The sequence below is a fragment of the Polypterus senegalus genome, chromosome 15 (assembly GCF_016835505.1).
Source record: "Polypterus senegalus isolate Bchr_013 chromosome 15, ASM1683550v1, whole genome shotgun sequence".
In the NCBI taxonomy this organism is placed as follows: Eukaryota; Metazoa; Chordata; class Cladistia; order Polypteriformes; family Polypteridae; genus Polypterus; species Polypterus senegalus.
Genome location: NC_053168.1, coordinates 46031633 through 46052541, shown reverse-complemented (window position 1 = coordinate 46052541; position 20909 = coordinate 46031633). Strand labels below are relative to the sequence as shown.

Genomic DNA, 20909 nt, shown 5'->3' with positions numbered 1-20909 from the left:
TCAGACTTTATAATTTATTCTGATGTTTGTCCTTGGGTATAATGGTGCCAAAGTCCAATATCAGTCTAAAGTTAGGAAAAGAATGTGGGATAAAAGCTCATGGGCAAGAGTGCAGGGACATTACAGACAAAGAAAGTGAGAAGGGGAGATGTGAAAAAGAGTGCTTGATGGTACTTAAGAAGTAAACAAGTTGGTGAGTTACTCCACTGGGTAGACAGTGGTTCATGATCAATATAGGTAAGCAGCAGAGCAGCAGCAGCACAGTTTTTGGGTTTTGCTTGTTTACTTCATAGTTTCTTTTTTGTTTAATTGTTTCATCTTTATGCTTTAACAATATACTGTATGTATCTGCCACGTGATTACTCACAAACTACTGGGCGAGAACCTTAATCTTGGTGTTGTCAAGGACTTAATACGTATTGGAAATGCAAAAAAATTTATTTGGCAGAATCTCAGTAACTGACTGCAGCACGTGAGTTTAATATGCACAGTGGTCAGGAAACAAAATGACGTGGCAAGAAGAAAAAGAGCAGCAGCAACATCTGTTGAGCGTAAAGCAGATCATGTTACAAATAACATCATAAGAGGAAGAAGAAGCACAACATCATGAGCTGAAAGTCAATTGTGAGATACAGAATGCAGGAACGACAAACACAGAGAAATGCATGTGATTGTGAAATGTTTCAAGTGCGGGGTTCAGAATGAGAGGGCAACAATATCACATTATATTACGTGTTCAGAACCCAGAAGGAAGTGTGAGTTCTTACACGTGTAAACAGGAGGAAAAGTTACTGCTGTTTATATCTAGCTGTTTATAGTTTCATACAACCTGCTCCCTAATGCATAAAGGCTTCTTACTTAAACTTGACTTTTACATACAGAAATGCACTGCAACAATCAAGAACATTGTCAAATGGTGGAAACTTCCAACCCAGATACACCGCATGAAGGCATTGCTTTTGCATTCTTACATTGATATTTCTTTGAAGATAACTACGTAGCAAAGTCATCTCACCAGTGTGATCACTGTGAATCTTTTTTAATGGTAAAACAAACATGGAAGAGTTCATCTCACTCTATATGAGCCACATTTATTTTAGGACCATAGGCCTGCTTATTTCTTCACCTTGTAAATACACACACACACACACACACCTTTTTATACATTGAGCTCAGGCTGCTTCTCCAGATATAATTTATTCTACGCAGTATTTAATCATGAACACACACACAAGTGCTAGTCACATTTCACGTTGTTGTTTGCATTCATACCTTCACTTGGCTGACACTTCAGTAACATTGTACTGCCAGCTGGCACAATAGTTAGTCATCCCAGCATCCTGATTTTGAATCCTTTGCTTGAATGTTGTCTGAATTAAGTTTGCACCTTCACTCCTTGTTTGTGTAGGCTTTTCTCTTATGGCTGGAAGACATTCATGTTAGGTTAATTTGGGGGTTCTAAATTGGCCCCCTATGAGTAACTGCACAAGTTAGCCCTGGTGTCTTGTCCAGGGATGGTTCCTGCCTTGCAACAAATATCATCAGGATAGACCTCAGCAACATTATGACCCTGAAATACATTAATGTACTCACTTATCACTCAGTGCTTTAAACCAGATTATAAATTACCATAAATAAGAAAAGGTGGTAAACTGGCACTGCCATTCTATTGACCTGGGTTTAATTACCCATGTGAAGATTGTGTGTAGACCTTGCAAGTTCTGCTTCAGTCCACGTAGATTTCCAGAAACTACATTTTTTGTTCACATTGCAGTGACATGTTTTTTAGTCAACTCTGAATCAATGTACAATGCGTGTGGGTGTGTGCAAGTATTAAGCCACTGATTTACTGGGATTCTGCTGGGTTTGCTTGCTACAAAATTAGCACCTACCGTTGCTGGTACAGATTTTGGCACCGCTCAACCCTGAAGTAATAAAACACAAACACAGAAAATAAACAAGTGAGTGGACTGAGGAAATGACAAAATAGAGTGAATGTGCGCCAGTGTTTTAGAGTCAATTACGATGCAACATGGGACTTTTGAATTCTTACCAAAGATAAGCACACTCCACATGTGGGTTAGAACAAAAGAAAGCCAGCCAATTAAAGGAGGAGTTTGACTGGCTTCTGATTAAAAAGCCCGGGGTAAGACTCGCCAACCTCAAGGGTTTATGAGGACTGAGTTTAGGACTCCCTGTTTTAGCGTGTCAGGAAAATATTTGGATTTGTTTTTGTGAAAAAGTAAAGCTCAGATATACAATTGCAATTAAGATAAAGCCTAAGGGAGCTGCTAGTAAAAGGTCAGCCGATCAGTCTGGGTCTTTCCAGTGTTTTTGTCTGTCTTCTCTAAGCCTGGAGAGCTCACTCTGGTTTTATTAATTTCAGTCTCAGCTTTTTGCTCTTTGAATTCTTTTCTAAGCTCAGATAAGAATGTCCTTAAAATGTTGTAAACAGCTAATACAAAATGGAGCTGTGCGTCATGTAACTTGACTGAGAGTGTGTCATTTGGAACAGGCAGCAAAATTATAATAATGTAATTGCTTTACTTAAGTAGTTAGTAAGTAGTAGTTATTTTGCTCCTTTTTATGCTCTTTTTTCATATTGTTTATTTCTTCAAAAGCACTGCTACAGTTTTTTCATGGGAGTGGAAATCCCACTTTGGCAGAATCACATTAGGGAACGTCCCAATTTATTTAGCTTTAAAGTGTTTTTATTCAGACTGCTGTAAATTTTATTATTTTGTGCCATACTCCTGTCTAATTTTCTGGTTCAATTTTTGGAAATGTTACTGTTGCTATTTTTGTCATTTTGATTAAGGTTTTCTTAAGTGACGCCACCAATCCACATATTGTTTTCATGTGCACTGAAATATTGTAAACTGCCAGCCTATTATTTATGGAACTGCATTTACATGTATCTTATGTTTTATTGTCAATTTTGAATTATGATTTTTGTGTATTTTCTGTTCTGGTTGTAATTCTTTTCTGTGACTTAAAATCTGCTGCCATTTTCTGCACTTTTGTGGTGGGAGCCTCAGAAGGCAGGGCCACCCTGACATCACTGCTGCTGGTCCTCCTTCTAGCTTTATATTCAGTCAGGAAAGGGGATTCAGCAGTAAAACATTCAGTTTGTATTTTGAGTCATAAGTAATTGTTGTTATTTCTTGACCGGGTGCTCCGGTTTCCTCCCACAGTCCAAAGACATGCAGGTTAGGTGCACTAGCGATCCTAAATTGTCCCTAGTGTGTGCTTGGTGTGTGTGTGTGTTTGTCCTGCAGTGGGCTGGCGCCCTGCCCGGGGATTTGTTACTGCCTTGCGCCTTGTGTTGGCTGGGATTGGCTTCAGCTGACCCCTGTGACCCTGTGTTAGGATATATCGGGTTGGAGAATGACTGACTCACTGACTGACTGTTATTTCTTGATATTTTTGATTTTTTGTGCTTTTGGTTGTTGGGATTTGCTCACCTCAGGTTGTCTTTTAGACAACCCTACTTTGCCTTTTAGAAAAGTTTTTGTTATATTTGACAGGCTCCTGTCAATCATGGAGAATCCACTGAACAGGATCATCTCCAGGCAGAGGAGCAGCTTCAGCAACAGACTGCTGTCACTGTCTTGCTCCACTAACAGACTGAGGAGCTCATTCCTCCCCGACACTATGCAACCCTTCAATTCCACCCGGGGGTGGGTAAATGTTAACATTATACAAAGTTATTGTCTGTTTTACCTGCATTTTTATCACTCTTTAATTTAATATTGTTTTTTATCAGTATGCTGCTGCTGGAGTATGTGAATTTCCCCTTGGGATTAATAAAGTATCTATCTATCTATCTATCTATCTATCTATCTATCTATCTATCTATCTATCTATCTATCTATTTTGTTAATAACTATTCTTCATTTATAATGTTTCTTTGTTTGACTTGTATTTACAAGCCAAAGGCCGATTATTGTCTCCATTGTGAGCTATTTGTGAGGCATATTTTGGGGCTTTCTTTGCATTCTGCACATTTCAAGTCAGTTTCTCATTCTTGGGGCTTGCTCCAGTTGAATGCTAGAATGTAGCAGTTGAGACTTAGCTGGTTTGAAGTACTGTATATACTCATGTATATATGTTGGGTCTTGTAACCCAAAAAATCGGTCATAAAATCACACCCCGACTTACACACCCGTTCAAAAATGCGACACTTAATTTTTTTTTTTAACATGCTCTTGCCTCCTCCAATGTCACATCAGTTTCTCGGAAACATCGAATTTTGTTGCAGCAGCGCAGTTACCAATTTCTTTCTTTACTTCAATGACATTTAATTTAAAACCAGCTTCATATTTTCTTCTGATCGAATGCTCCATTGTAGATAAGGGATGCTCTTACGATAAAGGTGTATGATGGTGTGAGATACAAAAAACACAAAACAGTGCAAATGTCGCTTCAGAATAGTTTGGGTATTGCCGTGTGGTCACATAGACACAATACATAAAAAAAGGCAGTGTGCTCTGTGGTTACTGTCTCAGATTGACGTCAGCATATCATAATCTCTTGGACCAATAGTGTGAGGTTTATGCATTCAACTTATACGACCGACATTATAAAATAACAGAAATAATACAGTAAAATCAACTCTTGACTTATCCGGGTGAGAACTTAAATGCGAGCCTGTCCTGGGCTGGCCAGTGAAGTTCCTGGCCTGCTTTATGGTCATTTTGAAGGCCTGAGACCCCTTTTTGCCATGTTTATGTCTCCAACGCACAACAAAGCCATTTGGATCGATGCAATAAAAGATGGTGACATAAACAAACTTATGTCTGAAGGCTGGCTCATCAAAGTGAAGACCTGTGATCACTAGAACTAAAGACAATGAAGAAGAAAACAAAGAAATCATCAGTGTAGTTTGGCAGTGATTTTGATTTGACTTCTAAGAATTTTGAATGGTGAAAAGACTGTTATGACTAACGTGTATCTGACCGCCTCATAAAGCATTGCAACAATGAAAACTCTTTCTCTCTGCCTTTCACTTCATGCCAGAGTCCATTTCAGACAAACGTAATTACCCTGCCTGGCGGTTTACAAGGTGCTGCTAATGGGGATCTCTATTTGTTTAACTTTCATTAAGCTGTTTTTAACATTTTATGTATCATTAAGAATTATGTTATATTTAAACTTTTTTAGAGTGTGTTTTGCAAATGTACAAACCACCCCAGGATTAAGTCTAAAGAGTTCAATCCACATTGACGATAAATGACCTAAGGAAAATTTTTGTCCATCTTTGAACTTCCTTAAGGAAGGTTACAGGGGCATGTGGCACATGGATGGGGTGCCAGGCCATCACTTTGTGTGCTCACACTTATCACACTCACTGGGCCAATCAACTGTTCATATGTGTCTTTGAGATGTAAAAGGAGAATCATAGTAACCAGAAAAAACCTTCTCAAATATGGGAAGATTTGCAAATGAAACACACACAGTAAATGTGCTACTCAGAGCCAAACCAGCGTGCCACCTTTTGGCAAAGTATGCATTGCTTCCAAATACCTCTTGTCCTAAGCAAAGAAATGAAGTAAGTGTCACTTCAGCAATGGGCACGTGTTAGAGTTCAATCAGGAGACACAAAAGGAGATTTCTCATATAAAATACAATCATTAAAGGCTTGAAATTCTAAATGTACCATGCCAGATCTAAGGGTGTGTGTTTATATTTTCTTTTAACTTTTTACAGCTTCGTAGTGAGACCTCAGAAAGGTTTTAAGACTCTCCAGTGAAGTAAATTGAGCATACTTGAGAAACTGTTTTTTTTTTATCTGTAACTTTTTTTAATGTAATGTATACAGTATGTAGTTGTTGCAGTAACTCTTAAAAACTAGGAGCGACATAGGTCCATCTATTAGTAGCTTACTTCTGCATAGTAGGACCTTAGCATTGACTTAGTTTGTGTTACATAGCAGCAGATGACTAATGGAATCATTATAGCATATATTATTGTGATTTTTTTCCAGAAATAGTCTTGGATAAAGAGGTTTCTGCTTAATAAAGAGAGAGAGAGAGAGGTTAGGAGCCCACACTGACATAGCACGTTGCTGCACCCACCACATGACAAACCACCTCAGGATCCCAGATTAGGACTCACCTCAGCACCACACTAGTTGAGATGGAATGGAACAGTGTGAGGTTTTTTATGGTGGCTGGAGTGCCAAATCTGCCACCAACCCCCAGGTTTTCCTTGCAGGTTGGAGGGCCTACATGCAGGGATGGATGCAGATTAACAACATGCCCAGGACAGAGCAATTGTAGGTTAAGGGCCTTGCTCAAGGGCTCAACAGAGTAGAGTCACTTCAGGCGTTTACGGGACTTGAACCGGCAACCTTTCAATTACCTCAGAGCCACCACTCTGCCAATAATAATAAAGAATAAATTAATAAAGAATAATATTAATGTGCAAGTTTCTTTGATTAAGTTATAATTTTAATTTTTTTCTCAGCAGATGTTCAGTTGTTCACTCTTTTCAATATCCCTGTGACCAAACAAAAGGCAATCAAATACTACACGGACAAAGTGCCCCTGAAAATCAACCAAAAAGGACAGAGCTTCAGCAGTATGGAGGCGAACTGGTTAGATCACTTGACCCAGCACTTCACTAACGGGGCCTTACTGGTTGATGCATACTTCAGTTTGGGACCGGATAACGGTGAGTATCGCGTTCTAGAAAGTAACACTGCCTGAAAATGTTTTTTCTTTTGTTTTGACAATTTATAAATGGTTCCTGAAATTAACCAGTGACCCTTTCAGGGTTACTTTCTGTCTTGCACAAGATGCTGTCAGAATAGGCTTTGGATCCTCTTAACCTTGAGTTGAAAGAAAATTTTTGTTATTGGTTTTTAATGCCCTGATTATTGAATTCCTTCAACACAGCATCCTTGAGAAAGTAAAGATGCTTACTGAATGTATATGAAGGGGAGTTTAGCTGAACCACAAGTCCCAGTACTACACACGTCCAACATTCAGTCCATCATCCACAGACACAAATGAAGTGTGCCTCCCCCTGCTAGTCAGTTTTTTTTTATAAAGGGGTATCATCTTTTTATTCTTCTTCTTGTTCTTCTCTAACTTTGGCTTCAAAAGTAATGTTAAGACAAGCTGTGATCTTAATATTTTTCTGATGTTGCTGCCTGCATTGTCTGTAGACATCATTATCTACAATGTAATTTATTTATCTTGTTTTTAAATAGGTGGATACATTTTTTATGCTTGTTGCAATGCTGTTTTTTTCTGAGTATCCCTGGCACAAAGCCTTATTTTCTGACTGCCCTAGAATACAAGTGTCTTAACTTTTTCTTTTGTCAAATCTTATTTGACAGTTATTTTGTTCATCAGCTTCATTTTTTTTTTATTCTATCGTGAGTAGCCTACCTGATGAGTTGGTTCCTCATCTCTGCAAGTGCCAGCTCTTGCAATGGTATGAAGGAGCATTGCCTGTCAGTTTACAATATTACATGGCAACAGAAAGAAATCATTGCACCTTTGCCAGCTGACTAAAGAAAGCTGGCATTAAGGTGCACTATCCGGCCTTAAGACCTCTTCTCAAATAAATCCCAAAATAAATGGCACAATGTATAACTGGTAACCTCAGGGCACTTCCACCAGCTAAACACCTGTTGGAAGCTGGGGAGACTGACCACACAACAACTCGGGTAAGTTTAGTGGGATGGTAGTCCTAGAACTTCGGCTCTGTGGCCAAATTAACCTGATGGTAAAACAGAAGAAAGAGAGGGTTAAAAGACTGCAACTTGTTGAAAATGGGGGTAAATAATTTAAATCTAAACAGTGGTCATTAAGGCACTTATTTTAAATTTAGTAAAAAATTGTATAAAATAATGAGAAGAATAATATGGCGAATGGTTTCAATGTGAAGGCACAGTGGTGCAGTGGTAGTGCTGCTGCCTCACAACAGAGAGAGCAGTGTTTGCATCTCGGATGCTGTTTGTGTGGAGTTTGCATGTTCTCCCCATGTCCATAGGGGTTTCCTACAGGTGCTCCAGTTTCCTCCCACAGTCCAAAGACATGCAGGGTAGGTGGACTGACAATGCAAAATTGGCCCCTGGTGTGCGTGTATTCACCCTGTCTTGTTCCCGATGATTCCTGGGATAGACTGCAACCACCCCATGACTGTACCCTGCATTAGCTCGTTAAGAAAATAGATGGATTTAGTTACTTTCTCTTTGAGAATGGAGCAGAAATTAATTCATACTATTAAATTTACAAAATATATATAGTGTATATATACACTCACCGGCCTCTTTATTAGGTACACCTGTTCAACTGCCTCTTAACACAAATATCTAATCAGCCAATCAGATTGCAGCAACTCAATGCATTTAGGCATGTAGACATTGTCAACATAACCTCCTGAAATTCAAACTGAGCATCAGAATGCAGAAGAAAAGTGATTTAAGTGACCTTGAACATTGCATGAGTGTTGGTGTCAGACAAGCTGGTCTGAGTATTTCAGAAACTGTTGATCTACTGAGATTTTCACACACAGCCATATCTAGGGTTTACAGAGAATGGTCTAAAAAAGAGAAAATATCCAGCAAGCCACAATTGTTGCCTTGTTGATGCCAGAAGTCATATAAGAATGGCCAGATGGGTTCAAGCTGATAGAAAGGCAACAGTAACTCAAATAACCACTCGTCACAAACAAGGTAAACAGAAGAGCATCTCTGAACACACATCACATTGAACCTTGAAGCAGATGGGCTACAGCAGCAAAACACCACACTGGGTGCCACTCCTATCAGCTAACAACAGGCAACTGAGGCTACAATTCGCACAGGCTCACCCAAATTGGACAACAGAGGATTGGAGAAACATTGCCTGGTCTGATGAGTCTCATTTTCTGCTGCAGCATTCAGATAATAGGGTCAGAATTTGACATCAACAACATAAAAGTATGATTCCATGTATCAATGGTTCAGGCTGGTAGTGGTGGTATAATGGTGTTGGGGATATTTTCTGGGCACGCTTTAGAGGCCCCTTAGTACCAATTGATCATTGTTTAAATGCCACAGCTTACCTGAGTATTGTTGCTGACCATGTCCATCTCTTTGTGACTGCAGTGAGCCCATCTTCTGATGGCTACTTCCAACAGGTTAATGAGCCATGTCACAAAGCTCAGATTATCTTACACTGGTTTCTTGAACATGACAATGAGTTCACTGTACTTAAATGGCATCCACAGTCACCAGATCTCAATCCAATAGAGCATCTTTGGGATGTGGTGGAATGGGAGTCGCATTAAGGATGTGCAGCCGACAAATCTGCAGCAATTGTGTGATGCTACCATGTCAATTTGGATCACACACACACACATGCCCTGTGATTTTATATAGGATTCTAAAGTCCTTTTTTATCTACAGTATTTGTTGAACTAAACACTTGTCAGCTTTTATTCCATATCATAATAAGAATGGCAGTTAGAATTCTTTAAGAATGAATTGCTCTGTTTCCCTTATGGTTTACATATTTAAAATAAATTAAGCATCATTCCAATATATTTCCTCAATATAATAGAATGTGAAATGAAGTTATGTACTTTAAAACATTCTTGTTTGTCACGTAGCCAGAAAGTGGCAACCTGTTCCATGTTGATCAGAATTGAAAGTGAGAATTTCACTGTACCCTGCACACGTGACAATGCTACTACTGCTATTACTTGTACAAACAATTAGATGAGATTAAGTAAGTCAGTACATCTTTGAGGAGGACACAGTGGTCCAGTGGTGTGCACTACAGGCTTACAGTTCCAGAGGCCAGCCTTGTCACCATCTTTTTTTTCTAAACCAGTACACAGGTTTCCTTCCATGTCCTAAAGACATGAAAGTTAGGCTGATTAATGCTTATAAATTGTTTCAGTTTCAATGACCATGGATATATATATGCATGATGTACTAGCACACCATCCAAAATTGGCACCTATCTTGCCCCTTGATTTTTTCCACATAAGCGCTGTACCATCAGAAGTTTGCATTGACAAGAGCAATGAATACATGCATTAATTAATTCGATTTATTAAAGCTGTTTTTTTAATATAATTAGCTAGCTGCTTTCATAAAATGGATCGATGTATCATCTTAAAGAACAGAGACTTTAAATTAATTATGTGATATTTAAAGGGGAATTTTAACTTGATATGCATGAAGGTACTCTTTAGTGAACTAACACGCTTCCACAATGTTTTGTCTTTTAGCTTTGCTTAGCCAGCCAGTGTGATTTAAAGGTTAAGGAGCTGATTTTGAGGCCAACATGTGACAAGATCAACTTTCATTATAAAACTCCAGACAAAGTCTTTTATTGCCCTTTGTCTTTGTATGTTTAGGTTGGCAGTTTAGTCACTAAAATGAATAAGCTCTCCTAACTTAGCTTCATGTGAAAGGCAGAGTTCATGTGATTTATTTGTTTAATTTTTTGATTGTCAGATTATACAGTTTAGTGGTAGGAAGTATGTAATAAGATATTCTGTGGAATCTTTTTGTTGTGAAAAAGAAGAAATCTGTTTTAATTAAATGAAGTGCTGTGGAATCAAAAATACTCACCACATGGTTCCCAGCTGTAAAGGCATCAGGATGATGATGAAGTGCTGTATCTGGACAGACACTCATCAGGCTTCACTGATTGCCTCTGCAGATAAGGAGAAAAGAAGATTGGTTTTGATATGAGATTTTGACAGGTTATGGGATGAGCTGCAGAAAAGTATATAACGGTAAATGTTGTCTGCTGCCATGGAAATGACTCAGAGAGGTGGCAAGATTGACATTTAAGTTGCAAAGTAACGTGCTATAGTATGGCTTAGAAAGGAGTGTGCTTCTCAGCTGTACCCTTCATTTAAGATTAAATAACTGTGATCAGCTGTTTTGTAATGTAAAAATGTTCATGGAAGATCCTTTACCTGTAAGGTTCTTTTTATATTGGTGGACAAATTAACAGTAGAAATGCCTAAATTATTAGCTTTAATTTACATATACACCCCACAGCATTTACCTACCCTCCGTGTTACAGATCAAACACAAAGGAAGAATACCTTAAGAGCCTATTGCTGCCCCTGGTCACTACCCCTGAAAAGGCTACACATCAGAAAGACAAAGAGATGCTTCAAGAGCTGCATCTAGATGCTGGAACTTAGCATATACCTTTTAAAAGGACTGCACACATCTAAACATTAGCAGTATGGTGGAGGCTGGTTACCTCAGCTTCAGCACCATGGCATGGGCCAGAGGCTGGCTACTTCATCGTTACCCCTGAAAGGGCTGCACAATTACTCTAGCAGAGGCTAGGAGGTTCTCCTGCTTTGTTACTTTTATTTGTTTTTCAGGTCGCTATCTTTGTAAGAGCTAAACAAATAGCAACTCACTCGAACAAGCACAATGAGGCAGAAGATATCAATAAATAAGACAAGTTTCAGTATTCAAACTGTAATTATTCATTACTTATGTTTACTGTATTTGCAGAAACAAAACAGGCAATAAATATTAGAAGTTATAAGCAAAAGAAAATATATAACCTGAACAATTCAGCAGGCTTCACTTCACTATATTTGGGAGAGAGATGTCCATGTAATTTAAAGAGTTCATACTTCGTAATTCAACTAAGACATTCTTTAAAAGATGCACGTTTATGGCGAATCTAGGTTCTTTGTTTTAGGTAGTACCACATTTTTGTCCTTAGACAGCATGATAGTTCAGAGAGACTTCAGGGCTGCCTACGCCCCTCTCTCTCATTTGAGAATGCTGCATTCTCGTAGTAAAAGCTGTATGTCATCCCTCCATTTTAAAAGCCATACGTTGTCTGTCTCTCTCAAAAGCTGTGCTTTCTTTTATACCATAGTTTGACGGCTATTTTTAGTATGTTACATCAGTCTCTAATCTGTTAAAACACATTATTATTTCCTTTATTTGATTTAGGTGGTAGTTCAAAATAAGAAAAGATCCAGTGGACCCCTTTTCTAAAGTGTTGGCCTGCAATATCTCCTGAAATGTTTACCTCTAAGCCCACCAAATTCTCTGTAGCTTGCCCCTTCCCCTTACAGCATGATGTCATTTCCTGCCTGTCAGCTTTTCTGTTAACCTTTTTGTTTAACTCTTGTTTAAATCACAAGTAATAGTTTTCCCTTTTGAGTTTCTTAATATAGTTATAGCCTTAGTCATGCAGTTTATTCACTTAAAAGTTACTTCTTCCTAAAATAAAATACTCAAATTAAATATTAGCAGTTTTATTAAATATACTGTAAACCCTTAGATTTCATCATCATTACATCACTCTACTGTACTTTAAAAATGAATTTAGTTAAATATTTATTCAATAGCACAGATGACAGGATTTCTAAAGTTATCAGCAGAACTCAGTAGAGCTCAGAGCCAAATACACATTCTGACTGATGCCATACCATATGCTTTTCTGCCTTATCATACACAATAAGATAACAGAATGTCAGAATCTAAAATGACACTAGCAAATGCCTCAAGACCCACTGGCTGTAGGTATAGCTCATTTGAACACTAACAAATGCCACTCCGCCACTTTCGCAGGATTTACAATGCAGAACACACAGTGTAGGTGTTGTTTACAAATCTCCCCTCTTTTTACATATGCATACTCATTCCCACCACATATGCGCCTCAAATCATATCCAAGTATAAAAGTAGGAAATGATTCTGCTTTTTGCTGTAATACTCTCTTCTGTGCTTACCATTCTGCACTTCCACACAGAAGCAGGAACAGCATTATGATGTATCCAGTAGAGAATCTCAGTGTGAAGATTCAGATTTGATTAATTTTTTTTACTTTAAAATAATGTTGGATTTTGCTGGTGATTTATCATTAAGAATCATATAGTATAATAGCAGAAATATTTGTTGTACACATACATTTTACAAGATACGCTCATACACTTTCACAGCTGACTTTTCGGAAGTTCTTATATTGTGCTACATTTAGTGTCATTGTGAATTGTTTATGCAAAACATGTGATCATATTTAAAATGTGGTGCAGAATGTCTAATATTAGAGAAAATGTGCAAACAAATTAGAATTCAGTTATTCGGGGCGAACCAGCAATGGACTGGTGTCTCATCTATGGATAGAATGTATTGAATATAATAACGTGAGCAGCAAGAAGGCAGTTAGTCTCAGAGTCCTAGGTTTGAATTTTAATCGAGTCCCTCTTAGTGCAGGCTTTTCCAGGGATTTTCAGTTTTTCTCCCACATTCCAGAGATGTACAGATAAGGTCAATTGGGAAGTTTAAATGGGGTGAGTGTGAACTGTGATCGTCTGACACTCTGTTTGAGTTGCCACTCCCTTAGAACCAGTTTTGTCAAGTTCATTTCTGGTCGCCATGACCTTGAATTGGATTAAGCAGCTTAAAAATGAATTGATTGATGGATGAAGAACTGTAATGTTTATAACAAGGCCTCTTACGATTGCTGGCTTCTCAAGACATTCAGTCACTCAATTTGTATATTTCACAATGCCTTATCATAAGGAGATTTACAGAATAAAAGCACTTCAAAATGAAATAAACAATGCAATAAACTAGAGCACAGGTGTGAAAGAAGAAATTAAAAAAGAAGTGACCAACTGGATAACTTACCCCTTGTTCTGTAAAAATACGAAATGAGCGCAGCTTTCAGTGTTTCCTTAATATCACATAGATGTAATGTTTTAGTCCACCCCACTGATTTTTAAACTTGCTTAATGAACACAAGGCAGGAATCACCTCCAGAGAGGATGTCAGTCCATTGCAGGATACACTCACACTTACAATGAGACCATTTAGATTCACCATTTGGAATGTCAGAGGAAAGTGAACTGCCCAAAGAAAACATACTAAGACATGGGAATGATATATTGTCATGGGGTGTTCAGCTAACAAGAGGGCTCCAAAGAACAGAAAAAAGTACTGCAAGAAATTTTTAGCACACAGCAACACTCACACAGGCAGGGAAAGAGCGACTAGACATTTAAGGGTGGGAAGCAGGAGCCATTAGGGAGTGGCAAGTCCTTTTGTGTGTGGTGCCCTTGAAAAACAATGGAGAGGACCACAAGTGTGCACAAAGACCAACTGGGAGCTGGTGTAAACTTATAATATTCCCCTAGGTAGTTGAAGGCAAGCAGCTTGACAGGTTTTCAAAGAAATTAGAGCCTCTTCTTAGAAAGGAAGAATGACCAGGGACGGCTCACAAGACTTTATATGACTTCCAGGCCTGAAAATGCATCTTGCTTGGAAAGGAAGAGACGTCGGAGGGGGCACTCACTGCATGAAGTCCTTGCAGTATGGAACATATGTGATCATGTTGTCCCTGTAAGGGACTAAAACTCAACCATTTAAGTCCTTCTCAATTCTCAAGGCTCAGTGGTGTAGGAAAACCTGAAGGTTCAAGAGGGAGTTCAAGTTGGGTGCTCCTTCATTCCAAGAAGTGTCACCCCAATCTCTAAAATGATTCTAGGAGGTGATTTAAACCCAGTTTGAACCAAAAAATCATTACACAGTCTAGAATAAGAATAAGGGCCAGGGTGTAGAAAGAGAAGAGTTGATAAATGGGTATTTGAAATTTGAAATGTCTTTGAAAGGTGGGCAAGTATGAGAACCACCCCACCAGTTACTTTTATGCTCTCACATTATTTGTCTTTTGCATGTTTTGTATGTGTTAGACTCATCAGATTTTCTCAAACAAACCCATAGCTTTTTATACTTGTGGCATTCTATGCATCATTTGTCTGTTTAAATTAAACACAAACTCATGCTGTTAATAAAACTCAGGTCGTTGAAGCTGTGGTCACCATGCTGACCTCAGTTTTAATTTTCTGTTATTAAAATAACAGATCAGTTGTTTGGTAAATGTCTGCTTTTGGGAATCACCTAATTTCAAATTAAAATATAAATATGTCTGTGCATTATTAAAATGTACTTGTGTCCATAATGTTTTGAAATTCAATGTCCTTTTTCCTGAAAGCTGGCTTTTCCTAACTGGGGAAATGACTGCCCAGATATTTTAGGTGTTTAAAAATACAGTAGCTTTTTTTTGTGTATTGTATTAGTCAAGTGTGATTAATGTTTCATTTCCTTGCAGGACAGTGGTGGATATGCCCACCCATTTTTTGCCTTTTGCAGATGTCTTTTAGTTTACATAAACAGAACAAAAATATTTTAATAAAAACAAACAATTTCAAACAAATAAACAGTGCTGGGTATGCATCCACAGGAATAAATAGGTAACATGTTGTTAATTTAGGATTGTATACATTTTAAATTTGATATTAAAAACCAACATTTATAAAACCCACTTAATCCAGGACAGAATTATGGGGGTTGGAGCCTATACTGGCAGCACAGGGCTCAAGGCAGGAGCCAACCTTCTGTTTATTGCAAGGCCTTCTCACACAAGCACACAGTGTAGGCCCGTGTTCATACACTGTACAACACACAATTCATAAGCATCTTCTAAATAATGTTACAAAGCCAGCACAGTTGACAGTCTCTTATGGATGAAGAGGCTTTACTTAAAACATTCAATTGTGCCTGGACCTCCCATAGTACTGTGGGTGCATCATCATGTTGCATCATTTAGTCATGGGTCAAATGGTCCCAGCCAATCAACTATTCAAATCAGTTTCCAGTTTATTATTTATTTATTATCATTAAGACCTCTGAGGGGTTGGTCCTGGACTATTTGAGTTTTCTTGTCATAGACCACCTGACCCCACTGCAGTTTGCCTATCGGACAAAGCTTGGAGTGGATGATGCAATTATCTATCTGCTCTACTAAACTTATTTTCATCTGGAAAAAGCTGAGGGTACTGTGAGATTTATATTTGTTTGATTTCTCCAGTGCTATTAATACCATCCAGCCATCCTAGTAAAGGGTTAAACTCAGAGATATGCAAGTGGATGAGACTGTGGTGTCCTGGACTATCTGTTCGGCAGACCATAGTTTTTGAGACTCAAACTTTGTGTTTCTGGTATGAATGAAAGCAACACTGGAGCACCACAAGGCACAGTCCTATCTCCGTTTCATTTTACTCTTTACATCTGCAATATCCAGTCACTGTTCAGCAAGTGGATGTAGAGGTGGTCCACCCTACAAGTCTATATCAATGACAGGCTGGAATGGTCTTGTAACACAGAAGAACAATATAAGAAAGAGCAGAGTAGGATCTTCTTCCTTAGGAGACTGCATTCCTTTAATGTATGTAGTGACATCCTTCACATTGTCTACAACTCTGTGATGGCCAGTGCCGTTTTCTACACTGTGTCATGCTAGTCTGGTAAAATCACTTCAAGAGAGGCCCACCGAATCAATAAGCTAACTAAAGCAGCAGGCTTAGTTTATGGATGCACTTTGCAACCCCTGGAGATAGTAGCAAAGGAGAGTATTAAAACAAACCTAAGTACCAAAATGAACAATGCTGCAGTTTCGTGTAGCAGGTTAGCAGCTAAACACCCGGTCCATTTTTAAATGAATAAATATTTAAATAGCCAACTCAATCTCTGTGAGTGTGCGTGCTCGCGCACCTGTGGGACGTTGGTGTGGTGATAGTGACGGAGCACCCCAGCATGTCAGGGTATGTTCTGCACCTGTCTCTTGCTTTGTGTGAATGTCCCCATCTGCTAAGCTCATTGCTTGGGTACTTTATTGGCAGTGACAGGTTCAAGATGCTCCTGGAGGAAACCAATAGTGTGTAGCTGACCTGCAACATCACATGCACATCCTCTCTCTGACACATTAGCATCAAGTGCTTTCAGTAAAAAAAATTATTATTATTATTATTAAATGCTACTAGGGCTCCTTTATACCAACAGCAAAATGCCAGAAAAATGCCTCACTGTGACTGTGACTGCCAAGTCGGAATTTTTTCTTTCATTTGAATTTTCTTTTTTTTTTTAATCACTCAGACGTGTTTTCAGGCTATAGTGTTTGTGTATATATATTTATTTATTTGATAAGCTTCTGTTAAAAGCTAATTTTCTCCATGGGGAATCTCCCCCTGTCCTTCCCTTAAGGAAGCATCCAGGCTGGGTAAAAATGCCGGCTACCATCCATCACTAATACAGTATACTGTATATATATATATATATATAATATATGTGTGTGTGTGTGTATAATACTATATACTATTCTACTACATAGAGTAAAAATACAACAAGGAAACAAAGATAAAGTGCTGGGACTGATGGCGGAGAACTGTATAATTTCAGATGACACAGAAAAGACTGAATGGTCGTAATAGTAACTTCCTCAGCCTGGCAGGAGAGCTTCCAAACATGTCAATGCATTGTGTTTGAATGCTGGTTTGCTGCTGAATGCTGCCTTCTGGTCCATGATCATCATAAATATCACAAGGAATGGAAGTAGCAGGACTTCCAACAAGGTGAACATTGAACTCAGCACAACTGCACAGTGAGGAAATACAAACGAAACTCCATGTTGTCTAGCTTCCCAAATGTGTCGACTTGATGATACTTTTCTGGCACAATAATACCTTTAACACTATTCTTCAAAGCTGTCGGGGAGTCATGTAATCTGACATCTTCAAGGCAATGTAATCCAGAAATTACAATGTTCCTTTAAAGCTGACACCAATGCAACTGTCCACCATATCATTCAGCAAGTACACCGGAGCACACCCAGAGGCTGGCTAGAAGCATATTTTATGTGCTCTTTAAACTGTTGGGTAGTAAGCTGGGAGCCATTTTAGCTCATTTGAAGGCTGTTATAAAATGTATTGCAGGAAGTGAATTATTTTATGAATTAGCTAAAGATTAATATCTTGTTTTGTCTGCAGTGATTAGTGGGGTGTAGTTGTCCATTTGTAGCGGCAGCAGGATTATGGCATCTAATAAGAGCATGTAGAAAGATCTACTAAAACAAGATTCTCTTGTCCCAGAAAAATGTTGTTAAAATTAGAACCAGTTTTGTAATTGTTCAGGTTTTTAGTTATAACCATAACATAATCCTTAGCCTTAGAAATACAGTTCTTTAGGAAGATTCCTCCTGGCATTACTTAACTGATTTAATAACTAGCAATATTAGGATGATCAGCAAATTAAATCTGTTCATTTATAAACTAGTAGCTTCTTGAATATGGAGTGTATAATGCCAATTTCCATTTATTTCTTACTAACCGTGACCCCCGGTTCCACCTGCGTAGAAGTGAAACAGGACAGCGAGGAGGGCTCTACCTGGCTCCCTACTACTGACGTCATGCTTCCCCCTCCCCTCAGCCCACAGCCTCTGTCTCAGATTAACGTGAATACATTGCTCCTGCAATCGAACTATGATTCTTAGCATAAGAGAAGTCGCAAAATCAACCAGAATGTTCAAGCAAATTCTAAAAAAAAACAGATCAAAATCCGTTCAGTAATTCTCTCATTTGCCAACTAAGTGGATGTAAGATACGCATGAGGCTGATGCGTGAGTGAGGAGGGCCCCGTCCCCCTCCCCTCGGTCCACTGCATCTCCCTCAGATTCACGCAGATAAATCAGTAACGCAAGTGAACTATGATACTTAGCACGATGAGAGAAGTCGCAAAATCAAACGGAATCTTCAAGCAAATTATAGAAAAAAACCAATCTAAATCTGTTAAGACGTTCTCTCGTGAAAAGCAGACAGAGATTCAGATAAACGTTGGATTTTATTTATAGAGAGATTATAATGATAATGAACTGATAAATCATTAATCCATCTCTCCAATGCAAGGTGGTGGACTTCTGGTGCCATCCCCAGCAGCACTTGGCATAAAGTGGGAACCAGTCGAGGACAAGCACTGGTCCGTCACAGATCAATAAGTTAGGTTTACTAATTCAAAATGAATTACCTTCAGGCCTGTTCTGAAAAAAAGTTGGTCCTCTTGTATAAATTTATCATTTGTATATCCAAACAGGTCTGCTTGCCACTACCCTATTCTTCACTATTCTCAATAATTATATAGCACCTTTCACACAAAGTAAAGTTCAGAGTAACAAGATCATCTAGGAAATACATGATAGATTACAAGGAAACAAACTTTGAACTTTACCTAACAGTTACCTGTTGTCTCATATTTACAACGTTCTGAGGTGTGTAAAATGTTATCTGTTCAAGCATTGATTATTTATATTCAGGAAGTTGTTTCCCTTCTCAAACTCAATTTTCTTGCCTGCCAGACCTTTTTCAGTCACACCATGTGTTCCTGCAGATTGGTAGGGTCTGTCTTCATTGGCTGTGACAGAAACAGTAAGACAGATGCTATAATATGTGCCACCGATGAATGGCTAAATGAAGCCTGCTTTTTGAGCATCAATTCACAGCCTGAAAGGCGTCTGATGGCTAAATGGAGGATGGGTATCTAAAAGGAGACTGATTACTATTAATCACAAGAATACATCTAAGCAGATGTCTGAAAGCCCTCTAGCATACTTCCCAGCCTGCTATTTTTCTTTACGTATTTCTTTGAAGCTTAATGCTGATTTTACTAGAGGAGTTGGCCAGTAACACACTGTGCAAATTTACAGATGCAGGCATTGCATTATATGTGATGAAAAGAGCAAAATAAGAAAAGATGTGAATTGCTTTGTTTTCTTGAATCACTTAATGTATCACATTTTGTTTTTTTTTTCTCTACACTCAGTGCTAAAATGGTTCAGTCATTTTTAACATCGTCAACATTATCAATAGATCTCTATTGACTGGCACAGTTCCTAATGCACTAAAAGTATATATTATCAGGCCATTATTTTAAAAAAATCAGACCTAGAGCCAAATATGCTTAATAATTATAGAGCAATTTCAAATTACTTTTTCCTTGTAAAGTGCTTTAGAAACTAGTAGCCTCACTGGTTCAGTCTCACCTTTCTCATTATAATTTACTTGAGAAAAAGCACTCAGACTTTCTCACCGGTCACAGAAGATAAACTGCATTAACACATGTTGTCGATGCCATTATATGGTCTCCTAATGACGGAAATGCTACAGTTATCCAGCATAGCCTTTGACCTCATTGACCACTATATTCTGAAAATGACTTTTTTTCTCATAGAGTGTTCTTGCCCGGTTTAGTTCATTGTTACTTTAATCAATTTTAGCATGTTCTTAAGTAACACCAGGCATATTTTAAAACTAACAATTCATCAATTAAAAGAATTAAAGACTTAATATTACAGGTCTGTACCCCTTATGTTCCCTTTGTTGCTCAAAATCCGTAGATTCTGGGAATGTCAGGCAGCTACAGTTTCCTGCTGAAATATTCCTACAAAAGAATATTCTCCTTTGCAGCAAAGGCTATTCCCTCTAAACACAATTGCTGCTAAATATATTTCTGTTGGGAATCTCTTAATTCATTGTCCTTTAATGTATGGCAACTGTCTTTTTTTAATCTTATTCTGTTTGAATCATCTATGGCATGAAATAATGGTGTGTCCAGCACCTGTATTTTAAATTGGCAGTCAAGTGTGCTGTTTGTCTGTAGTCATTTTGAGGGGAACTGTAATCCAATATCCATGTAGTATTTTTTTTCTTTCTTCTCCTCTTGTTTTTCTTTGGATATCAATGGACATTTTCCCACTGCAGGAACATTTCAGGAACCAGAGACTTTTCAGAAACTCAAGAACTTTTGTAGCATGCCCACCACAGGACCTTGAGTCATTTCAAGTTTCAAGGTTTCTTTATTTAGTCATGTTTACACAAGAAGGCATAACATTTGCCTTCTCAGTTGCACCTAATAAATAAAAGAAACAAACAGAGACAAGACAGGTTAAGGTAAGGCAGTTTTGACATGCATATTTAAACAAAAACAGTTACAGGGTACATATCAAACCTCTATCATTTCCTCCAGTATTGCTTATTAAAAAGTCATATGGCACTCGGAAGAAAGGAAGTTTTGGAGCAATTTG

General features: G+C 38.3%; 1 protein-coding gene across 1 annotated transcript in view; it reads left to right on the top strand.

The window, feature by feature from the left end:
* The window catches only part of LOC120515484 (raftlin-like), an 82465-nt gene that overhangs the window by 27645 nt on the left and 33911 nt on the right, over window positions 1–20909 (top strand). Inside the window, exon 4 of the mRNA XM_039736547.1 lies at window positions 6472–6675. Within this exon, the coding sequence (XP_039592481.1) occupies window positions 6472–6675 (204 nt within the window). The remainder of the gene's footprint in view (window positions 1–6471; window positions 6676–20909) is intronic.